At 37.6% G+C, this 22427-nt stretch overlaps 1 protein-coding gene across 1 annotated transcript; it reads right to left on the bottom strand.

Moving 5' to 3' along the window:
- Positions 1–13594: 13594 nt before the first annotated feature.
- On the bottom strand, positions 13595–18828 carry LOC112754511 (cell division protein FtsZ homolog 2-1, chloroplastic). Its single transcript, XM_025802168.3, has 8 exons — positions 18460–18828; positions 17504–18187; positions 16823–17122; positions 16500–16590; positions 15904–16028; positions 15342–15434; positions 14087–14152; positions 13595–14000 (listed from the first exon to the last, which is right to left on the bottom strand). The coding sequence occupies exons 2-8, from the start codon at positions 18131–18133 to the stop codon at positions 13872–13874; spliced, it is 1434 nt and encodes a 477-aa protein (XP_025657953.1). The 5' UTR covers positions 18134–18187; positions 18460–18828; the 3' UTR covers positions 13595–13871.
- Positions 18829–22427: the final 3599 nt, after the last annotated feature.

The raw sequence follows: 22427 nt of genomic DNA, 5'->3' as shown, positions 1-22427 counted from the left end.
ATAGCTGCATCCCATCCTCTTGTGAAAATGGTCCAAATGCTCTGTCACAGCACGGCTAATCATCTGAGGTTCTCGATCATGCTGGAATAGGATTCACCCTCCTTTTGCGTCTGTCACTACGCCCAGCAATCGTGAGTTTGAAGTTCGTCACAGTCATTCAATCCCAAAGTCCTACTCGGAATACCACAGACAAGGTTTAGACTTTCCGGACTCTCATGAATGCCGCCATCAATCTAGCTTATACCACGAAGATTCTGATTAAGAGATCCAAGAGATACTCATTCAATCTAAGGTAGAACGGAAGTGGTTGTCAGGCACGCGTTCATAGGGAATGATGATGATTGTCACGTTCATCACATTCAGGTTGAAGTGCGAATGAATATCTTAGAAGCGGAATAAGTTGAATTGAGTAGAAAAATAGTAGTACTTTGCATTAATCTTTGAGGAACAGCAGAGCTCCACACCTTAATCTATGGAGTGTAGAAACTCTACCGTTGAAAATACATAAGTGAACATAAGGTAAGCATGGCCGAGTGGCCTGATGAGATATTTTGATGAGAAACGAATCTCTCACAAAACACCACAAAACTAACCGGCAAGTGCACCGGGTCGCATCAAGTAATAAAAACTCACGGGAGTGAGGTCGATCCCACAGGGATTGAAGGATTGAGCAATTTTAGTTTAGTGATTGATTTAGTCAAGCGAATCAACTGTTGGTTGGGTGATTTGTGACTTGCAGAATGTAAATTGCATGAAATTAAAGAGAGCAGGAATTTAAATTGCTGAATCTTAAAGAACAAGAAATTAAATGGCAGAAACTTAGAGTGCAAGAAATGTAAATTGCAAAATCTTAAAGTGCAAGGAATGTAAATTGCTTGAAATGTAAAGGGGATTGGGATGTGGATTTGCAGAATTTAATCAAGGAAAAGTTAAATTGCATTAAACAGAAGAGGAAAAGGGAATTGGGATTGAACCGAATCTTATAACAACAAAGTAAATGAACAAGGAAAGCAATAAACAGGGAATTGAAATGGGAAATTTAGATCTCAGGACCCAGAGACTAGAAAACCAAGTCTAGATCTCAATGCCTTCATAGATCCAACAAGAACAATAGCAAGGAAATTGTAAATTGCAAAGAAAAGAGATGAAGAACAATGAACTGGAAATGGAATTCAATTAAGCAGTAAATAAACAGAGAGATCCAAGATTGAGATTGAAACAGAATTTCTTCAATTCTCCAATCCAAGATCCAAGACAAAAGTAAAATGAAATTGAAAGCAATGAAAACAAGAAATTAAAGTTCACTCAAGTTCAAAAGCTCTCCGAAAACTATTATGAAAATTCTAAAGAAAAGCTCTTAAGGAAAACTCTCCAGGAAAGCTCCTCGAAGAACTTGAATTCTATCCTATTTATACACTTTCTTCAAATGATCTTCAAGCCTTGAGTTGGGCCTTTGCTCTTGGTGGAATTGGGTTGAAAGAGGCCTTGGTTGATTGCTCTTGAAGTTTGGAGAAGAACCGAAGTGAACCAATTGAACCGGTTTTGAGGTTAGCAAAAGTTGGACCAAAAGTTTGTCTAACTTTGGCTCCAACTTTTCATAGCAGCAAACACATTTTTCTGGTATGCACGTTGGTGCCAACGTTAGGGGTCTAACTTTGACCCTAACGTTGGCCTTGCCTTGTATGCTAGTGGCGCCAACGTTAGCCTCCAAGTTAGGGGGCTAACGTTGGCGCAAACGTTGGCCCCTCTCCCTTGTGTTTTCATGTGCCAACGTTAGCCTCCAAGTTAGGGGGCTAACGTTGGCGCAAACGTTGGATGGCCAGGGAGGAATTCATGTGCCAACGTTAGCCTCCAAGTTAGGGGGCTAACGTTGGCGCAAACGTGGGATGGCCAGGGAGGAAATTTCAAGTTCCAACGTTAGCCTCCAAGTTAGGGGGCTAACGTTGAGGCTAACTTCTTGCTTCCTGGTTCAATTTCACTTATTCCATTGTCCTCTCTTCACTCCTAGCCATTCCTCTTTGCTTCAACCTTTCTCCAAGCTTTCTTCACCTATCATTAATCAACCAAACTCATCAAAGCTATGCTCAAAATCATGAGATATTCATTCTTTCATAATATGCAACAAATATAGCATAAAACCTCATGAAATGGCATAAATTCATATATGGTTGGTTCAATCAAGGGAAACATGAAAATCTACTCAATTAGCTTGCTTGTAGCTCAAGAAAGTGCATAATTCTAATGAAAACAAAAGAAAAAGACTAGCTAAAATAGGCTAGGATGACTTGTCATCATGGCCAGCCTCCCATGGAGGTCTAGAGATCTAAAATTGATCAAAAAAGTGTCTAATACAATAGTAAAAAGTTCTATTTATAATAAACTAGCTACTAAGGTTTACAGAAGTAAGTAATTGATGTATAAATCCACTTCCGGGGCCCACTTGGTGTGTGCTTGGGCTGAGTTTGAATGTTACACGTGTAGAGGTAAATCTTGGAGTTGAACGCCAGTTTGTAACGTATTTCTGGCTTGTGACGTGTTTCTGGCGTTTAACTCCAGACAGCAGCGTAGAACTGGCATTCAACGCCCTTTTACGTCGTCTAAACTCGGCTAAAGTATGGACTATTATATATTACTGGAAAGCCCTGGATGTCTACTTTCTAACGCAATTAAAAGTGCACCATTTTGAGTTCTGTAGCTCCAGAAAATCCATTTTGAGTGCAGGGAGGTCAGAATCCAACAGCATCAGCAGTCCTTCTTCAACCTCTGAATCTGATTTTTGCTCAAGTCCCTCAATTTCAGCCAGAAAATACCTGAAATCACAGAAAAATACACAAACTCATAGTAAAGTCCAAAAATGTGAATTTAACATAAAAACTAATGAAAACATCCCTAAAAGTAACTAGATTTTACTAAAAACATACTAAAAACAATGCCAAAAAGCGTATAAATTATCCGCTCATCAGTCCCTTTCATTTCTTATGGTTGGGCACGATAGTCAGATCGGGGTCAACCTCAGAACTAGCTTCTTGCTCCGGGATCGGCTCCTCCACAATGATGTTCAGAGGGTTCTCAGGCAAAATGTTACCAGAAGGCGGGGAATCAGCCTGATCCTCGGCAGCAGCCCAACCACTACTTTCCCCGACGACCTCAAAACCCAGGACCTCAGAATGAGCCACGAAAGAATCATCATCGTTGCTCCCACCAAGGAAGTGGGCCATCAGATCCACCATAGTAGTCTTCCCATCAGCCATGGAAATACAAAATAAACACAAGTGAAGAAGTCAGGAACTAAGTTATCAGTAACAAGAAAAATGGCGAACGGGGAAATGACCTACCTACATGGACCCGACCGATTGTCCCCCAACACTAGATGAGGGTTCAGATTCTTAGAACCAAAGATCGCCAACAATATATCGGCTATCCGATGATTCTCCTCACCTAGGACCCTCGTAGATCTCTTTTATTAAATAATCTGAGCCTGCCCCAAAACTCCAGTAGGTCGGGATTCGTCTTTCGCCCTCCAGTGTAAGCCAAAAAGGATGATGACCTGGGGCGGGCCTTACTTTGAAGAAGGTACTCTTGAAGCCATAGAACGAATCTTCAAAGAGACCAAATATCCGGCGACCTTGAACGGCCCGGAAGGACATGTACCCTTTCTTTGTCTTCCCTTCGCGTGAAGGGTTTGTTAGTAGGAAGAGGTAGAGGAATACATTGACGGAGGCCAGAAGCTCCAGCTGTTAGGGTGAAGCTATGATAGGGCAACATCGCAGCCACATGACGAAAGGCGAGAAGGGGAGTTGTAGGCCTAAGGAGGTGAACATGGGCTTATATACCCACAACCAGTCAACAACCTAAGGAGAGGCCATGTTCTTATGGCACACCCTTTCGCGATCACCGAAGACGTAGACCTGGTAGTTCGCCTCCTCGGGACCTCCCCCGCATAAGGAGCCAGAGTCCCGAAGAGCTTGGAGATCATCTCTGGTCACCTGAGATGGCATATCCTTCACGTTCGAAATAACCCAGGCATAAAAATCAATAACATTTGGCGCTGGTGGTCGAGCCATACCTATAGTGGGGGCACCACTCGAGTTAAATCGGGAGATTGTAAAGTCAAAAGATACACAAAACGAAACTACCGCTAGCTGCATTAATAATCCATGATGCTCATGCTCCAAAGCTTAGATTCAAGAAGCAGACACCTAAATGATACTCCCTAGCAACTATCTAATGCGGGCTACGTGGATTCAAGCAAACATGAACCAAAATGAAAAAGGAGAGTGGCATGCATTAATCCACAAAAATAAATACAACCACAGAGCAGTACAGTAAAACAGCAAAAGGAATTAGGAATGCTTATTAGGAAGATATGCAGAAGGTAGAAAAATAAAAAACAGATAGAGAAGGGCGCGCAGGAATCTCCCAGACAAAGGCAACTCAGAGTAAAAATGGAAGAGGAGTGAAAACAGAGGCAAATGAGATAGGAAATGGAAAATGAGGGATAAGGAAAGTTTTGGGGAAAGAAAGAATGGTAACCGTCAAGGAGGGAGCGTGAAAAGGTAAGGGCATAATAGTCCTTTCTCTTGGACTTTCAAATCAATCATAATGAGCAATAAATGCCCAACGCGAAGTTCGAAGCAACGCACCAAGCTGCGAATGGGGGCAATACACGCACACGGGGTCACAATCTCCATCGACGGATTCCCGCCTTAAGAAGAACTCAACCTGGAAAAAGACGAGTAGCTCAAACGCGCCAATCACCGCCTGGCCTTGTGATTAGCGTGTTGGGGGCATTGTTCCGGCCCAGCCCACTAGCAATCGGGCCTAGATACCGAGTAGACGAACCAACGAGTCCCCCGACCCGCAAATTCCCTCCTTTCCTACCTAATTACAGCACCTGGACAGTTGTAAGGAAGCTTCTAGGAAGGAGGGTCTACTCCTATGGGTCCCACTCGAGTGCAGACTATAAAAGGGGAGGGCCCTACCCCTCCTCCCATGTACGTCACCTATCCTAACCCTAATAGCTGCCCCTAGTACGGACACTAACTTGAGCGTTGGAGTCCTTGCAGGTGGCTCTTCCCCCCGCTCCACGCCTCACCAGCTCGAATGAACCTCATCTGCCTCATTTCCGGTGTCCACACAAACCCAACTTCCAGCGATCCCCTGACTCCCAGTACTCACTAGACCCGAATCGTTCTGGTCCCGAGCCGATGAACAAAAAATAATACGAGTATATTAATTTTTTAATTTAAAATTAACAGTTTTAAATAGTTATTTTTTTAAAAATCGAATAAACATAATTAATCATATAAGTATAATAATATGACTACATTTATTTCTATCAAATTAAATTAAGTTATTAATTAAATTAAGTTATTAATTAAATTATATCTATTTGAATTTTAAATTAAAAATTTTATAATTTTAAATTTTAAATTATGTAAATAAAATTAGATTAATTAAAATTAAAAATATACTAATACTATATAAATTGTACTGTAATGAATTTATAAAATTAAAAAAAAAAGTGAATTCTAAAAAATAAAAATAAAAAATATTGTTATAGAAAACAATAATTTTTTTATTTTATTTCAGTAAAAAATTAACAGTAATAAAATAACTAAAATTAAAAAAAAAAGTGCTACTTAATAAATAAAAAAGATGAGAGAGAAAAAGCGAGGAAGTGAAGAGACAGGTTTTGGTAATAGAGAAGGAAAGAGAACGTTGGAAATTAAAGGTTTTGGTAATAGAGAAGGAAAGAGAACGTTGGAAATTAAAAGGTTTTGGTATTAAATTTAGTATAAAGATAAAATTTCTCTTTGTAAATTTCTATGAAGTTTTAAAACTCCAAACAATAGAAGAGTATTGTAACAGCAACCAAGAAACCAACTCATATCCTCTCTACTTGAATAATTTTTTTTTTTTTTTGATAAAATCGAGTTCAATAATTTTAATTCGCAAGTTATCCTAGAAGCCATTTTTTTATAATAAAATAAAAAAAATTATTATTTCTTTAAATATGATTTTTGGACTTTAATTCCTCAAATATGATTTTTTTGGCATTTGGGAAAGTTCGTCGGACCTCGGCGAACTTTATAAAAATTGACAAGTTCGCCTTACTCCGGCGAACTCTATAAATTTTATAGAGTTCGTCTTACCCCGGCAAACTCCACTTAAATTTTCTAAAACACGTATTTTTAATCCATATCATCGTCTAAAAAATAGTATATAGATCTACAAATAGTAGTACACAAAAATACACGGACAACAATGGCTTCTTCAAATATTTTTTAATTATAAATTAAAAAAATAAGCCATATTTAACAATGGCAACCATTGTTATCGTCTCTAAAAATACACAGGTACACCAAAATAAGCCATATTTAACAAGGATTTTTACTATTGTTAACTTTCCAATCTAATTTATTTGAAGTGGATTATTTTTGGGAAATAGTTATATTTTTTAATTTATAATTAAAAAAATCCTTGTTAAATATGGCTTATTCCGGTATACCTGTGTATTTTTGGAGACGATAAGAATGGTTGTCATTATTAAATATGGCTTGTTTTCTTTTTAATTTATAATTAAAAAAATCTTTGAAGAAGCCATGCTTGTTGTCTGTGTATTTTTGTGTACGCTATATACTGTTTGTAGATCTATATACAATTTTGTAGACGATGATATAGATTAAAAATGTCCGTTTAAAAAAAATTGAGTGGAGTTCATCGAGATAAGTCGAACTTGTCAATTTTTATAGAGTTCTCAGGGAGGTCCGCGCGAATTTGTCCAAATACAAAAAAAAAATATCGTATTCAAAGAATTAAAATCCAAAAAATGTGAGAAATAATAATTTTTTTATTTTATTATAGAAAAAAATCCTATCCTAGAAGGCCAAAAGTCTAAACTACTCACATCTAAACGAGTCTTGTTTGACCCAAAAAAAAAAGGAGTCTTGTTTTTATTGGGTTGACTTACCCATTTTTCGAACAAACCGACCCAACTTCCAAATTACGGCTTGTTTTACCAGCTCTAATCTAAATTATCTTCAATAAAGAAAGTTCATGTTATTCTATATGCGCGAGGCAATTGATGTATGTAATAACGGTGTTTTGAATTGAAATATTTTCTAACCCTCAGAGTACTATCACTTATTTTTTGTCTTAAAACTAATCTATGAATGAAGTCATTGTAAAGATGATAGACTTAAACTTGGTTCAATAAAGAGTTAATAGTCAATTTCGTCCCCGAAAGTGTGCTCGATCTCCATTTTCGTCCCCGAAAGTCAAAATTAATCAAAAAGGTCCTCGAAAGATACCCGTGTTGATCACGTTCGTCCGTCCGTCTTCTCGGTTGATGAGATGGCAAACAGCCGCCTACGTGGCACGTTAACTGCCAAGTTGGCAGTGAAGCCGGACGACGTCGTTTTGGTTGAGTGAGGCAGTAGCGTTGAAACGTCGCCGTATTGTGTTCTGAAGAGATTTTGAAACGTTGCGATGCCTTACCCTTGTCTCATATCAACCATCGCTCTGTCTTTCGCTCCAAAACGTGTCATCTCCCACAAGGTATGCCCTAAGTGTGGAACCGAAGCTCTGTACCAGGCTGACAAGGATCGTTAGTGCTACTAGACGATTACAGTTGAAAGCCTTTGGCCGTTGAATGCAGAGTGGATGTTATACTGGAGCAGCATTGCTAGTAAAAGAAGGCATTGAGACATTGAGAGGTAAGGATTGAACTGATAATATCATTTCTTACTTATTCTGTGATGTGGTGTATTGTTACTATGGTGGAGTTAGTGTTCATCTGATTTAGGGTTTATTAGTGTTGTTTTAGCATTTTCGTGTATGAGATTGTGTTACTTTGTATGGCTCTGTGACAGTAGTGAGTGATGTTTGAATTTAGTGATGGTTCTGTTGCATGTTTTTTTTTTGGTTAAAGGTTGATTGGTACCAACTGGGTGTACTAGGTGGTGATTGATACAGAGCAGTTGTTGCTGGTCATGTTTTTTTATGCTGTTTTTGTGTTTGTTATTGTAGATGGAGGGTCCTCCCATGACGTTTGTTTTTCACCATGGTGGGTTGTTTAGGACGGGTGAGGATGGTGACATGGTTTATGAAGCTGATAACACAGAGGTATTGATGGGTGTTGAGGGAGACACACTTGATGTATTTTTTGTAAGGGGTTACTATAAGGAGCTGGGATACATTGAGGCTGGCAATTGTTGGTGGAAAGTTCATGGAGTTCCAATTCCATCTGGGTTGAAGAAGTTGGTGACAGATGCTGACTTGATTGCAATGTGCAAGGATTGTAGGAGGAACCACCATTTGATCAACCTATACTTTGAGGACTGCATCTCACAGCCCTGTGTAGTGGACAACATAGGGGAAGGTGTAGCTCTTCTGGAAGCAGGAACTAGTAAGAAGAAGAAGTTCAGTTCCCAGGCCAAGATGCACCACTCCCAACCTGTGAAAACTTCCACAATGAACCACCCTCAGCCAAAGAAACCAATCTATGAGCCCACTAAGGTATCCTCACAGCCCAGTAGGCCCAAAGCTCAGCCCAGTAAGCCCAATTCTCAGCCCAGGAAGCCAGCCTCACAGCCCAGTAAGCCCAATAAACCTTATTCTCAGTCCACCAAACCAACACATCAGGCCTCAAAGACCACCTCTCAGCCCATAAAGACTCCCTTGCAGTCAACAAAACTCCACCCTCAACAAACCAAAGCCAACAATCAGGGGAAGACAGTCCCACATCATTCTAAAACATCCTCTCAACCAGCCAAAAAGCCAGAAAGTAATAAAGAGAAAGGAAATACCAGTGCATGCAGAGTAACAAGATCCGGAAGAACTGTAAGAGAAGGTCCCATCCAGAATCAAGATTCTGACTCTCATGACTCGTATGAGAGTACTGAAGATGAGTTGTACAAGCCTCCAAAAATTCTAGGAGACAGTTTATACAGCAATGAAAGTGATAGTGACAGTGGAAAAGGCTCACAAAGAAAGCAAAAGCAAAAGGAAGCAAAGGAGAAGCATAGGCCTCCTAAGTCTAGACTAGCAGATAAAGAAATTGACACTGATGACTCAAGTTATGAGGGTTCCAAAGATGAAGAAAGCTCTGAATCTGGTAAGCTCTCAATCTGGATTGCTATTGTTGTAATTTTTCATTTGGCCAAATTTTAATGTCTTTCATGTTATGATTTGGTAGATGCAGACGAAGATGATGATGATCTTGGAAGTTTCTCAGATCCTGACTCATGGCATTCAGAGGATTCGGGGAAGGAGTTAGACTCTGATGAGGAGACACCTACTGTTTATCCCCAGTACAATGAAAAAACCAAATTTGGAAACCTGAAGTTTGAGGTTAGTATGACTTTCAAATCAAAAGCTGAATTTATACAAGCCACTAGGGATTACACTATCCAGTGGGGCAGAAATATATTATTTACCAAGAATGATAGAGTTACGGTTAGAGCTGTTTGTAAGTCAGATGATTGTCCATGGGTGGTTTATTGTGCTTGTAACAGTAAAGACTTGTCTTGGCAAATTAAAACACTAGTTGATAATCATACCTGTCCTAGAAAGAGGAAAAATAGGGCTGCAACCCAAACCTGGACACTTAGCAAGCTAGTACCTAAGCTTAGAAAGCACCCAACTATGAAGCATTGAGAGGTGTATGATTGGTTTGTCCGAAAGTGTAATGTGTACCTCAATAGCACATGCATCACTAGGGCACTAAAAGCTGCTAGAAAAATTGTAGAGGGTGATGAGATAGCCCAGTATGGTTTGGTGTGGGATTATGCAAACGAGTTACTTACTAGCAATCCAGGATCCACAGTGCAAGTAGGTGTGATCCCAATGCCTGAGAGTCCTCCACTATTTGATCGGTTCTATGTGTCTTGATGCTTGCAAGCGGGGGTTTAAGGCAGGTTGTAGACCTCTAATTGGACTAGATGGCGCGTTTCTGAAGACACTACACGGAGGACAAATTCTGACTGCTTGCGGACAAGATGCTAACAATCACATCTTTGTGATTGCCTATGCAATTGTCAGTGTGGAAAACAAGGATAATTGGCAATGGTTTCTTGAACTGCTTCACAATGATCTAGGTGACTACAGAGAGCACAAATGGTGCTTCATCTCAGATATGCAGAAGGTAATGATTTCTTTAAGGACTAATTTGATTTACTTATTATTCTTTGAAGGACTAGTTTGATTTAATGAACTGAATGTTGAGGACTGAAATGATTTAATATCTTTTCGTGTTTGGTCTTTTGGTGCAGGGTTTAATCCCTGCTGTTCAGGAAGTTTTTCCAAGAGTTCACCACCGTTTCTGCGTGTGGCATTTATGGCGGAATTTCTCAAAACAGTGGGGTAGTTGTGAGTTAAAAGACCTTGTGTGGGAATGTGCAAGGTCAAGGACAACAGCTGAATTTGATAGAAACATGAAGAGAGTTAAGTTGATCAACGAGAAAGCTTGGCAGTATCTTGATAAATGGCCAAAAGAGGCATGGACGAAGGCGCATTTTAGTGAGGTTCCGAAAGTGGATAACATATGCAACAATGCCTGTGAGTCATTCAATGCAAAGATCAAACACGAAAGGAGTAAGCCTATCCTGACCCTGGCTGAGGAAGTTAGGAGAATCATTATGAAGAGTATGGTTGATAACAGAAAGAAGTTGCAGAACTACCAAGGAATTCTCCCTCCTGTTCAGCAAAGTAGGTTGGAAGCTATGACAGTGCTGTCCCGCCATTGGGCTCCTCAGTGGTCTGGTGATGAAAAAGAGGAGTTGTACGAAGTGCATGGCTGGCCGACGAATATGGTGGTTGACTTGGGCAAGCACACATGCACCTGCAGATTTTGGCAACTTACAGGTAACAACTTTATTCCCTTACTTAATTAACAATGTCTTCATTCATGATATTATATTTACTGTATCAATTTGTTTGGCTTGATAGGAATGCCGTGTATGCATGCAATATCGGCAATACAAGATAAGAATGACAAGAGACCTGAAGAATATTGCCATGAGTGGTTAAAGATGGAAGCGTATAAGCGTACCTACTGTTTTAATGTCAATCCGGTTAAGGGGCAGGATCTATGGGAAAAAACGCCACATCCATCACCAGTCCCACCCCCAGTGAAGCCTAAACCTGGGAGGCCAACAAAGAAGCGAAGAAGGGACAAAGAAGAACAACCTAGTGGGTCAAAGACAAAAATGAAAAGAAAATACAACCCAATCCGGTGCATGTACTGCGGTGAGGTTGGACACAACAAAAGAGGGTGCGCAAAGAAAAAGGCTGTGGATGCTGAGGAACATGCCAAGCAGATGCAGCTACAATTGGCAGTTGTTACCCCTGCTCCACCACAAGGTGCTGAACCCCAAGTAAATGCTGCTCCTACTGATACTGACATTGGTACAGAAGCTGAGGCACCTATGCCTTCACTTCCATCACCCACTCAGGATGACTCAGAGAGTGACAGCAGTGACTCGGAATGCATCCCACCAACCCAGGAGCCCCTAAAGGTAGTATCATCTATCATCACTCCTAAAAAAATTTAGATGTAGCCTAATCATGTAACAAACTCATTTCCTACTAAATCATACAGGACTAATTGATTGGTAGGCCACCTAAGTTGCAAGTGATCAAAAGAAAAGCAAGGTTAATTTCCTCCCCTAAGCATATTGCAACTGGATCTGTGGCTGTTTCTGCTGAGACCATTAAAGGGACAAGTTCTGGAACTGCTAAGTGGCTTGGAAAAATTCATGACCTTTGTGCCTACTCCAGGCTTCAAGGCTCCAAGGAAGACTGATGATAAAGTTTGATTTGTTAGGAATGTCTAGTTGTTGACTCATTTTGTGTATGAAACAACATTCTATTTGTTGCTTTTGTGTGTGGTAATTTAGTCTATGGACAATGTATTTGTCAGTTAAGAACCTTATGACTTTGTTATGCTATTTCTCTATTAAGACAATGTGACAATTAGCCGTCAATGACAAGTTACTATTAAGCTTACTTATTATCTTCATTTTGTTTATGCCTCAACATAATTCATGCAAACACAGAATTAGTTGCCAAACTTTATAAAATTATCCACATTTGACAGGAAATTGCTTTCAACTTCAAATAACTACTCCCATTCAAATCAACAATTTCAATACATCATTACATGTTCATACAGCATAACTGGGTTCATTTAGAATTACATAAGAAACAACAAATTATCACAACTACTAGAAACAGCAAAATCATTAGCAGTTTCAAAGCTCTAACTTCAGCTTCCACAGTGCCCAACTTCTATGCCACCTTCACCCTCCATTCATCATACTCACCTTCAACCTCCATATCAGCTCCTCCATCTTTCTTTGTACCACACACACCCACTGCTTCAAATTCATCATCATCAACCCACTTAAAATAATTGCAGTGACTGCCCTTCTGCAATTTCAGATGGGAGTAAACAAAAAAATCAGAGAACACCCAACAGAGGATAAGCACATGAAAAAGCTTTAACTTCCTTTACCATCACTCACCCGGTACCTTGGACATGCATGGAACAATCTATTCGGATTCTCCGCTGTCCCAGATTTCTTAATCATAGTCTTCAGCCCACAGAAACATGATCCATCATGAGCATTCACCCTCCTCTTTCGCATCGAAACACTGGATCCATGACTGTCGTGCGATGCATGTGACAAACCGCCACTACAACCACCATCTCCTCTCTCCATCCACGCAGCCAGCCAGGGATTACGCCTCCTAGTTACCTCTACTGCCACCAAAAGTGATCACGTCGAAGTATTTATCGTTCGAATTGGGAATAGGGTTTGTAAACTCGAAGGACTAATTTGATGGCTTAAACAAAACTTATCTTGTCAGCAACAACATCCTACACCCTGGCGTTGGCCAGCTTGGCAGTTAACGTGTCACGTAAGCGGCCGTTTGCCATCTCATCAACCGAGAAGACGGAAGGACGAACGTGATCAACACGAGTATCTTTCGAGGACCTTTTTGATTAATTTTGACTTTTGGGGACGAAAATGGAGATCGAGCACACTTTCGGGGACGAAATTGACTATTAACTCGTTCAATAAATTTTTTATTTTTAAATATTTTTAAAATTTAAAAATATTACAATAGAGAAAAAATTAAATTTGGATATTAATTAATATATAAGATTATATTAGACTTTTTAATTTTGATAAACACAAATCATCTTTTAAAAACTCCACTTTATGTGTTTTTAAAAGAACTCCTATCTTTTAAAAGTTACAACCACAAGTGATATGGTTTTAGATTTACCAAACACAAAATGAGAAACTTATGCTTTTCAAAAGCACACTGCCTCTTCAAAAACTTTACTAAACCAAATCTTAATGCAATTAAATGAATGGACGTAAATAAGCAACTTAAGGAGTGAAAATTAATCAAAATTACTCCATGATTGTAACAAGAGGAGGGTTATGGTCTCTAATGGCAGATTCTCCTAGCTCGTGACAATGTTACACACTCTTGCTGGGTTTAACTTTGGAACCAAGAACTCTCTTTTACACAAAGCATTCAAAAACTTGGTGATGGTAACAAGTGAAGCATCTGTAAATAGCACTGAAAAAAGCAGATATATATATATAAATTCTCTGTACAAAAAATACAAGCTAATCAACTTATTCAAGTATGCCAACAAGAAGCCTCAACATAAGCACACAAGTCTGGAATGTACTTAGCTTTCATGAACAACAGTATTCACAATAGCAACCTAAATGCTAACTCCGGAAAAAACACGTACCTAATACTAGACCAATATTATTTGTATACCTAAAAATCTGATGCAGCGGTGAAGATAATGTAAGAGATTACAAAGTTGGAGGAAATGGGTATTAAACTCTTGGATAGCGTGAACGACCCTTCTTCTTTAAGAATTCAGGGATCTCAACCAAACTACCGTCGGTGAAAGAGGAAGATCGCCGACCAACACCAATGGCATCTCCCTGTGCGAGTTGACTGGCCTGCATTTTGAACAAGGATCAGAAAAACGGTTACTCAATCACAGCTAGAGAAAAGAAAGAGATGAGGAAGAGTGTTTAAATCATACCTGTGTGGGTCTTCCTTCACTTTCCTCTTGCCGCTTGAATCCAGTTGCAATTAATGTTATGCTTACCTATAGAAACCAAATGACATGATTTACCATGCTCATAATAATATATATTCAAATAATTAAAAGTGATTATTTTGATACATCATCATTGTAAATTTTACATTGACAACCAATCACATCTCTCTTTTTTGTCAAAAAAAAAATTCTTAAATAATTCTTTTTATCCCTATAAAATATCCGTTCTTCAGTTATGATTCCAATAAATTTTATTTTTTAATTTTGGTAATTAAAATTTAAAAGGTTTTGGTTTTAGTCCCTACTATTAGTTTGCTTCGTTAAGTATTGACGTCACAAATTAAATGATGATCGGACAAGCTGAAATATTGATGTGACAAGACGTGACACATCAGCATTTAGTTTGCCCCGTCAGCACTTAACAGAACAAACTAAGGAAACTAAAACCTTTCAAATTTTACTGGACTAATACCAAAAGATAAATTTTACAGGGACCAAAACAAAAAATCAGATATCTTATAGGGACCAAAAACTTATTCAAGGAAAAAAGAAAAGAGATTGTTTTACATTTTTTGTGGTCGTTATCACAACACAGCCACTAATAGTATATTAAAATTGGATTCATAATTCTTGAACTTGATGTGAGAAATCGTAGTTTAAACAGCATTTAGCTTTTAATGCCAGCAAGATAAAAGATACACACGGTTTTTGTCATTTTAATTGATGTATATATAAATACAAAATAAATAAATAAACAAAAAAATACAATGATGACTTTAAACTTGATCCAATTGTATCAGTTAAGTTTGCACTTCTCTCTAAAAAGGACCACAGGTTTTTGGTTACAAAACGTCATTGAAGAACAGTCTTCTTCTAAGGACTTAATGCTCGAAGTTACTTCTTTAGGGTGATCTTAAAGCTTCCAAAAGCTATATTTATTAAAAAAAATAACAAAACATAGTCAAAGGAGTATGTTAAAAAACTTGGAACTTCAAATTGGTTCTTAGTTATCTGCAAATATAAAAGTGAAACCAACTTGCAAAGTGCTGATCAACTGTTTATTGTTAGCACATGCTCATTGCATCATACAACTTTTATTATATCCAGGTATAATTGCAGGAAACTTGCTTCCTCTAGGAAGATGATGGAAAGGGATGATGTTGGCCATTTGAGATAACCGTGTAATTTATGCAAGTTCATATAAATAATATTTGAGGGATTACATAATTTGACTTACTTGTCCACTGAGCGATGGATCTATTACTGCTCCAAAGATTAAGTTAGCAGTAGGGTCCACAAGGTCATATATAACCTCTGCTGCAGCATTTACCTGTAAATGATTGTAGAAAAAGCAATAGCACATGAAAGATCATCCAACATTATAGTAATAAACAGAAGGCTAGTGCCATTTATTTATTTAAAATGCTGGCTGCAGTATAAGTCAAACAATCATATGCTCAATTCAAAAACCAGGTTTATAAACTATCTATTCGAAAAGTACCACAACAAAATTATAGTAACCTCTGATCTTTTCACGCATAGATAAAAAACCTGTCGACTAAAACTGAAACAACTTGCAGTTATCTCAATCATGTAACAAACTGTTTCTTTGGAATTTGGCACATGATTGTTAAGAGTTCTGACTGCATTCAGTATATGCTGCCGTTTTTGACTTCCCATAACCCTCAGATTATACAAATTCCAAGGAACAAGAATTAAAGAGATAAACAACATGGGCATAGACAAAATATATATTTGGCAAAGGAGAAATCTTAAAAGCCAGATGAATAGCTAACTACCTCAAACAATGTAAGATCACTTCCACCGGTGATGTTCCACACAATTCCAGTAGCCCTTTCTATACCAATATCAAGCAAGGGTGACTGGATAGCATTTAATGCAGCATCTCTAGCCCTTGTTTTCCCTTAAACAGAAAAAATAGCCCAATTTCAGCAAGATACATAATTCAAGGTGTGCACATCAATTGCAAGCCCAAAAAGGTGGTGGGTCGATGAAAGATGATGCATTTAATTAAATAATTAAAAATTCAAATAGTTAACAGAAAGTAGAGTAGAGAAGACCAGCTCCAGCTCTATTACTGAGGAATGAGGAGCATTAAACCATATTCAGTTCACTGTTTGTTTCGTTCAGATATACTATGAGAAAAAAATAGTTCCAAGGCAATGTCAATTATGTCTTTAAAACAATTTTGGTTGTGCAATTATTCCCCATAGACATGCCCACCATAGGCTAATTATGCAGTGTCCTTCTAAATACATAGTTTACACATTATAATGTACATTGAGAAAAACGGGATTTTGAGTTATAATATGATCGAAATAGAATATCAGGATTCAGGAACTGCAATGCAGCCCTTTGTGATTTCCATACACACCAGTTGCAGTCCCTATCCCCATGAGTGAGGAACCTGCATTGGCCATTATAGCTCGAACATCAGCAAAGTCTACATTCACCAATCCTGGTATCTGCAATCAATTGATAAAACTATGGACATAAGACAGAAACCATCAACTCTAAACCACAGGTAACATAATGAGGACAACTTATTGGTGGAATGGACAGACTATGCTTACCTAAGTGCATCCAATATTGATAACAAAACAAATGATTTCAAGCAAATAAACATATGGTAACACACAATTTTAAAGTTTGAACCAATCAAAACTATACGTTAAAACTGTTCATATTTTTACATACCGTAATAATATCAGATATGCCACGCACACCTTGGCGAAGGATATCATCAGCCAGATTGAATGCCTCGGTTACAGGGGTAGATGGAGAAACCGCTGTCAGCAGCTTGTCATTTGGAATAACGATCAGAGTGTCAACGTTATCTCTTAAGGCAGCAATTCCTTCTTGTGCTTGAACAGCTCTCCTTCGTCCTTCAAATGAGAAAGGGGTTGTGACAATACCAACAGTCAATATACCCATTGACTTTGCAACACCAGCAATAACCGGAGCTCCGCCAGTGCCAGTTCCTCCACCCATTCCAGCCTGCAAAAGTGAAATTTACTTTCCAAGCTTACGAAAATATACCAATACTTTATTAGTGTTGCAAGCATTCTTATTCGCAATTCTGATTTTTGAAAGGTACCTATCTATTAGTTTATTCTCGATCTTATCTACTCTTCTTAGACTGCTTCTACTCCTACCTATTGAACATCTCTCCATCTTATCTATTTTTATTTGGGCTTCTATTTGTCAAGTGTCAATTCATCCATGATCAAACCACAAAAGATAGAATTCTACAATCTATCACAAATCATGTTTATAAGTATAATATTTTGAAGAGTACCATATAGAAAACTCAGAATACAAAATCCGTATGCACTTTGCAGGAGCTATAATTGAAGTAGAGTGGACAATTGAACTTACTGTAACAAAGACCATATCAGCTCCGTAAACTGCCTCTTCTATGGATTCTTTGCTTTCTTTAGCAGCATTCATGCCAATGTCAGGGTTACCACCAGCACCAAGACCTCGTGTAAGCTCTTGACCAATCTGCAGACGGTTCTCGGGAAACACAGGTGACATTCTCATTGCTTGAATATCAGTATTAACAATCCAAAACTCCACGCCGTTCATCGAGCTCTCGATCATGCGATTGACCGCATTTGAACCCCCACCACCTACACCAATGACTTTGATCTTTGCCTCATTGTAATTACTCGGAGTAGATGTGGCTTCTAAGCTCTCAGCAACATTTCCACCCAAACTATCCTTTCTTGGGTCATTCACTCTGCTGCTCCCTTCTCCTCTAAGCATTGACACCTCTGGATGCAGATCCAGAAAAGGGTCTTTACTATGATAATTACTAACACCGTGAAAATGCGAATTGGCAGAACACTTAACTTGCAATAAGGGGGACTTTCGGTTGCCGCTCGAAAATCCATACTTGGTCTCATACAGATTGAGGAAACATGTTTTCCCTCCTACAACAGCGAGCACTCCTGCCGAATTCCTAGCATTGGAAGGTGCAAAACACGTGGACATACAGGTTGCCATTTCTAAATTCTAACGTATCCAAACTCGTGAGCCGTGATAAGACTCAACAGATTGCTACAAAAAATCAAACAAGATAAATTAAACTTCAAAAAACGAAAATAAGCCCCGAAAAATTAGGTCGAAAATCAGCAGATTTTAGGTAATTGCAAGGGGCAATATCGAGTATCGTGACAAAAACCAAATTAACAACAAGAAGAAGAACAACAGCAACAACAGCAGCAGCAGCAACAATAGTAATAGAAGTAAATGAATGGAGAAATAGAGAATCGGCAGTTAAGAGAAGCACAAATCGGAAGCGGCGCAGTGTGAATTGGCAAGAGAGAGACCTGAGAAGTACGAAGAGAAGAGGAAGTGTGGTGGAAGCATTTGCTTTGAGGCACTCGCTGACTGAGTCACTCACTTCTGTATTCGTAGCTCAATTGAGGTTTTTGGTGTGTTGCTGTCTGTTATTGTTATTGTTGATAACGAAATGAAAAATGGTGCTACTGGAGTGGTGCGTGTGACCTTGTGACTGCTGCCTCTTGTTTTTTATGGGTACCAACGATGTTGATAACATTAACAACTTCGGAATTAGATGCGACCTCTCTCCCTAACTTGCTCTAACCCCTATCAGCCATTCAGCCAGGGTTTTTCAATCTTTTACTTCTTTTTCTATCTTTATTTTGTCCCCTTTTTTTTCTAATTCATTATCATTCACTTAATTATGGCCTTTATCTATGTTTAATATTCTTATTTTCTTTAGGATACACATCAATCATGCTAAAAAATTAATATTATATAAGTCAATTTCAGCTAATAAAATATTATCCATTAATAATAAATAATTTAAAATACTTTTGAATATTCTCTTTAGTATAATTATAGATGTTCTAAAACTAGTTAACTTTCGCCAAAAAATATTGGTCATTAAAAATAAGTGGAACCAAGCTTTTTATAAAAACCTACTCACACACTACTCTCTCTTTTTTATTATGTTTATTATGAGTTAAATCCCACTTTGGTCCTTGAGATTGGCGAGTTGTACTGATTTGGTCCCTAATTTTTTAATTATTATAATTTAATCCTCTAAATTCAAGAAAGTACACCAATATAGTCCCTCCTCAAGACCGTTAGTTTGGTAACTCAAGTCTTACCATGTTAAATATATTAAAACGACCTTGTACATGTTGGATATATTAAAAAAAGTACATCAAAGTGGGGCTTAACTCATTCATCTCTCTCTTTTAACGAATAATGTTTTTTTTCTCGAACAAATTATTCTTCCTTCTCTTTCAATTTTTTGTTGTATTGCCCTACATTTTTATGCACTTTGTTCAAAATTTTATGCTTATGACATCTTGTTTCGGAATTTTTTAATCTACAATGGAGTACTTGTGAATCGGATATGAGTTTTCGTTAAATACAAAAAATTTTAAAGATAATCATAATTCAGATCAACTAAATCAGTGTGAATTAGTTGTTTCTTCTCCATTAAACATAATTGAAGATGTATGAATACTTTTTTTGATGATTCTGACAAATTAGTGTAATCTATCAAGGTATTAGTTTCTATTATTTGTGTTGTTGTTCTATGCTTCATATTTATGTGCTATATTTATATATTTCTATTCTTTTATTCTTGATTCTAGTTAATTATGATGATGTTAGTTCTTCTTACTTGAGTTGTTCTATGATTAAGTCATTTGTTCTGTTTTAATATTTCATTTCTATATATGTGAATTTATGTGCTATACTAACCAAAATATGTGTATGCTTAAACATTTATGTGCTGTGATGTACTAGAACTTATTTTTTATATGATTTTTATTGTGGCTATTTTACTACTAGTTTTTATATATATGTTGTCAATGACCAATACATGCTAAAGGTTGGGATGATTTTCAATTTTTTTGAAGAAGTTGAAAATTTCTATATTAAAGAAGTTGAAAAATTCTATAAGATTATGCTAAGTTTACAGGTTTTTTTTACTAAAATAAGGAACTCAAGTAGGAGGAGAATGAAATAAAAAATCAACTCATTACATGTAGCAGAGAGAGGAATAGAAAATCTGATATATCACTTGTTGTGAAGACAAATTTTACATCTGTTGCAAGGTTTCTGCAAGAATCTATAATTTCATGTATGATATATCTTTTGCTTCCTTTGTTGGTATGAATCACTGTAGTCATCCTATATTTCTTGGATGTGTTTTGATGAAGAGTGAGGACACTGAACTATTCAAGTGGTTATTTGAATGTTGGTTTCGGTGTATGGGTAAAAAAGTTTCAAAAAGCATTATAAGTAGGGATGGCAAAATTTTCCGAGATGCGGGGATCCCTGCGGGGACTGCTACGAATGGGGATCCGATTGTGGGGAATTTTCCCCGCGGGGATGGGGATGGGGGACAAAATTTCCCCAAAGCATGCGCGGGGACCCGAGCGGGGATCCCCGCCCCGTCCCCGCTATTCCCCGAAATTTATGAATTCCTTGAATTATCCTTAATAGTTTATTTCTCATATATGTTTTTTAGTCATTTCTCACACACACATATATATAGAAACCCAAAACTCCTAATCTTTATTTGCATAACCCCTCTTCAATTCAGAGGCTCCATTCAACCTCTCTGCAGCCACCCCCTCGTCATCCCTTCTCACCACATCGTCACACCTCACCGTGCCATCACTTTTACCGCGTCGTAATTTCTATTTGCAGCGTTCCTTTTCGTAACTCTGCCGTCGTGTCCATTCTCCTCTCTATTGTCGCATCTCCCACCTCGTCCACTGCTTTTTTTTCTTTGGCTCGTCGTTGCGTCTCCCCATTGCGTTATTTCGAAAGAAGTCACCATCGTGTTATTTAGACTTTTTGTATAAAATCTTGCAGTTTTTGTATAAGATAGATACTTGTAGCTCTATTCATATGAAAATTAATAATTAGTTAGAACTATTATGTATATGGGAAATGGGGTCCCCGTAGAGAATGGGACTCCGTGGGGAATGGGAATGGGGAGCAATTTTCCCCCACGGCGGGGAATGGGGCGGGGATGGGGAGTAAATCTGAGAGCGGGGATGGGGAGCAGGGAGGCATCCCCCGCCCCCGCCCTGCCCCATTGACATCCCTAATTATAAGTGATCAATGCACATCATACCAAGTGCTATTGAAGTTTTTATGCCAACTACAATTCATAGTTGGTGTATTTGGTACATTTTGAAGAAGATTCTACAAAAATTAAATAGTTACAAGAAACATATGAAAATTGAGCAAGCAAGGAATCATGTTGTTTGGAACTCTCTTTCAAAAGAATTATTTAAAAGCAATTGAAGTGATTTTCTTATTAAGTATGATGCAGGTGGGAATAAGTGATTGACAGATAATATTTTTGTGTGAGTTACTACATTTCAGTGCTCAAAAAAATTATTTATGTACTATGCTTACATATTTTTATGCTTTGGTTTATTCACTTACTTTTTTCATTTATTTTATAGAACTCTATGAAGATCGTGATCTATGGGTTTTAATCTTAATCACCACTTTTGAGTTGGACTGAGAAGTACATAAAAGAGCAAAAGCATGCATGTTTTTTTAAATAAGTTTATTACATAGAAGAGTCCATTAATTCAGTTTGTGAAGCAATATGATAATTGTCTTAGCATAAAGCACAAATAGAAAGAAAAACGGATGCTGCAGATTTTAATAGTTATATTTTGTGCAACAAAATCATCAATAAAAGCTCAATTTCAACATGTCTATACTCATACAAAGTTTAAAAAAGTGCAAGTACAATTTAAAGAAAAGATGAATTATATTGCAAGATCGAAGTATTATCTTCTAGGCATTAAGGCATACAAGGTATTAGAACAGGTTGCAAACTCCATATTTAATAGTTTTGAAGTTAAATATGATGTGTTATCAGGTAAAATAAGATGCCAATGCTCATTATTTGAATCAAAAGGTAAATTATTTCATCATTCTTTGTGTGTGCTAAGTTTTCAGCAAGAAGATAAAGTGGAATCAATATATATATATATATATATATATATATATATATATATATATATATGTAAGAATTTAAAGAACAAGCATAGAGATATCAAAAGTAGTCATGATGAGTCATTATTAGAGCCAAGATATAAGAGATTTGATGAGCTAGTCTTTCGTTAATTCGTTTATACAATGTTTGTGAATTTGTGTCAGAATCTTCGGAATTAACTATTATTCTATACCGTGCATTTTGATAATGCACTGGTTGAGATGCAGGAATATAAATCCAAAGATAAGGAAGAATAATGTCATCGCATGAAAATGATTCTTTGGATAA

The sequence above is a fragment of the Arachis hypogaea genome, chromosome 16 (assembly GCF_003086295.3).
Source record: "Arachis hypogaea cultivar Tifrunner chromosome 16, arahy.Tifrunner.gnm2.J5K5, whole genome shotgun sequence".
Classification (NCBI taxonomy): domain Eukaryota; kingdom Viridiplantae; phylum Streptophyta; class Magnoliopsida; order Fabales; family Fabaceae; genus Arachis; species Arachis hypogaea.
This window is presented reverse-complemented; position numbering and strand designations above follow the sequence as displayed.

Bases quoted from the DNA above. Each gene is read 5' to 3' on its own strand.
- LOC112754511 (XM_025802168.3), bottom strand. From the start codon at position 18,133: ATGGCAACCTGTATGTCCACGTGTTTTGCACCTTCCAATGCTAGGAAT. The intron at 16,591-16,822 runs GTATGTAAAAAT...AATTGATTGCAG, and splicing joins GCATATCTGATATTATTACG to ATACCAGGATTGGTGAATGT. The intron at 16,029-16,499 runs GTGTGTATGGAA...TTTCTGTTTAAG, and splicing joins GGGGATAGGGACTGCAACTG to GGAAAACAAGGGCTAGAGAT.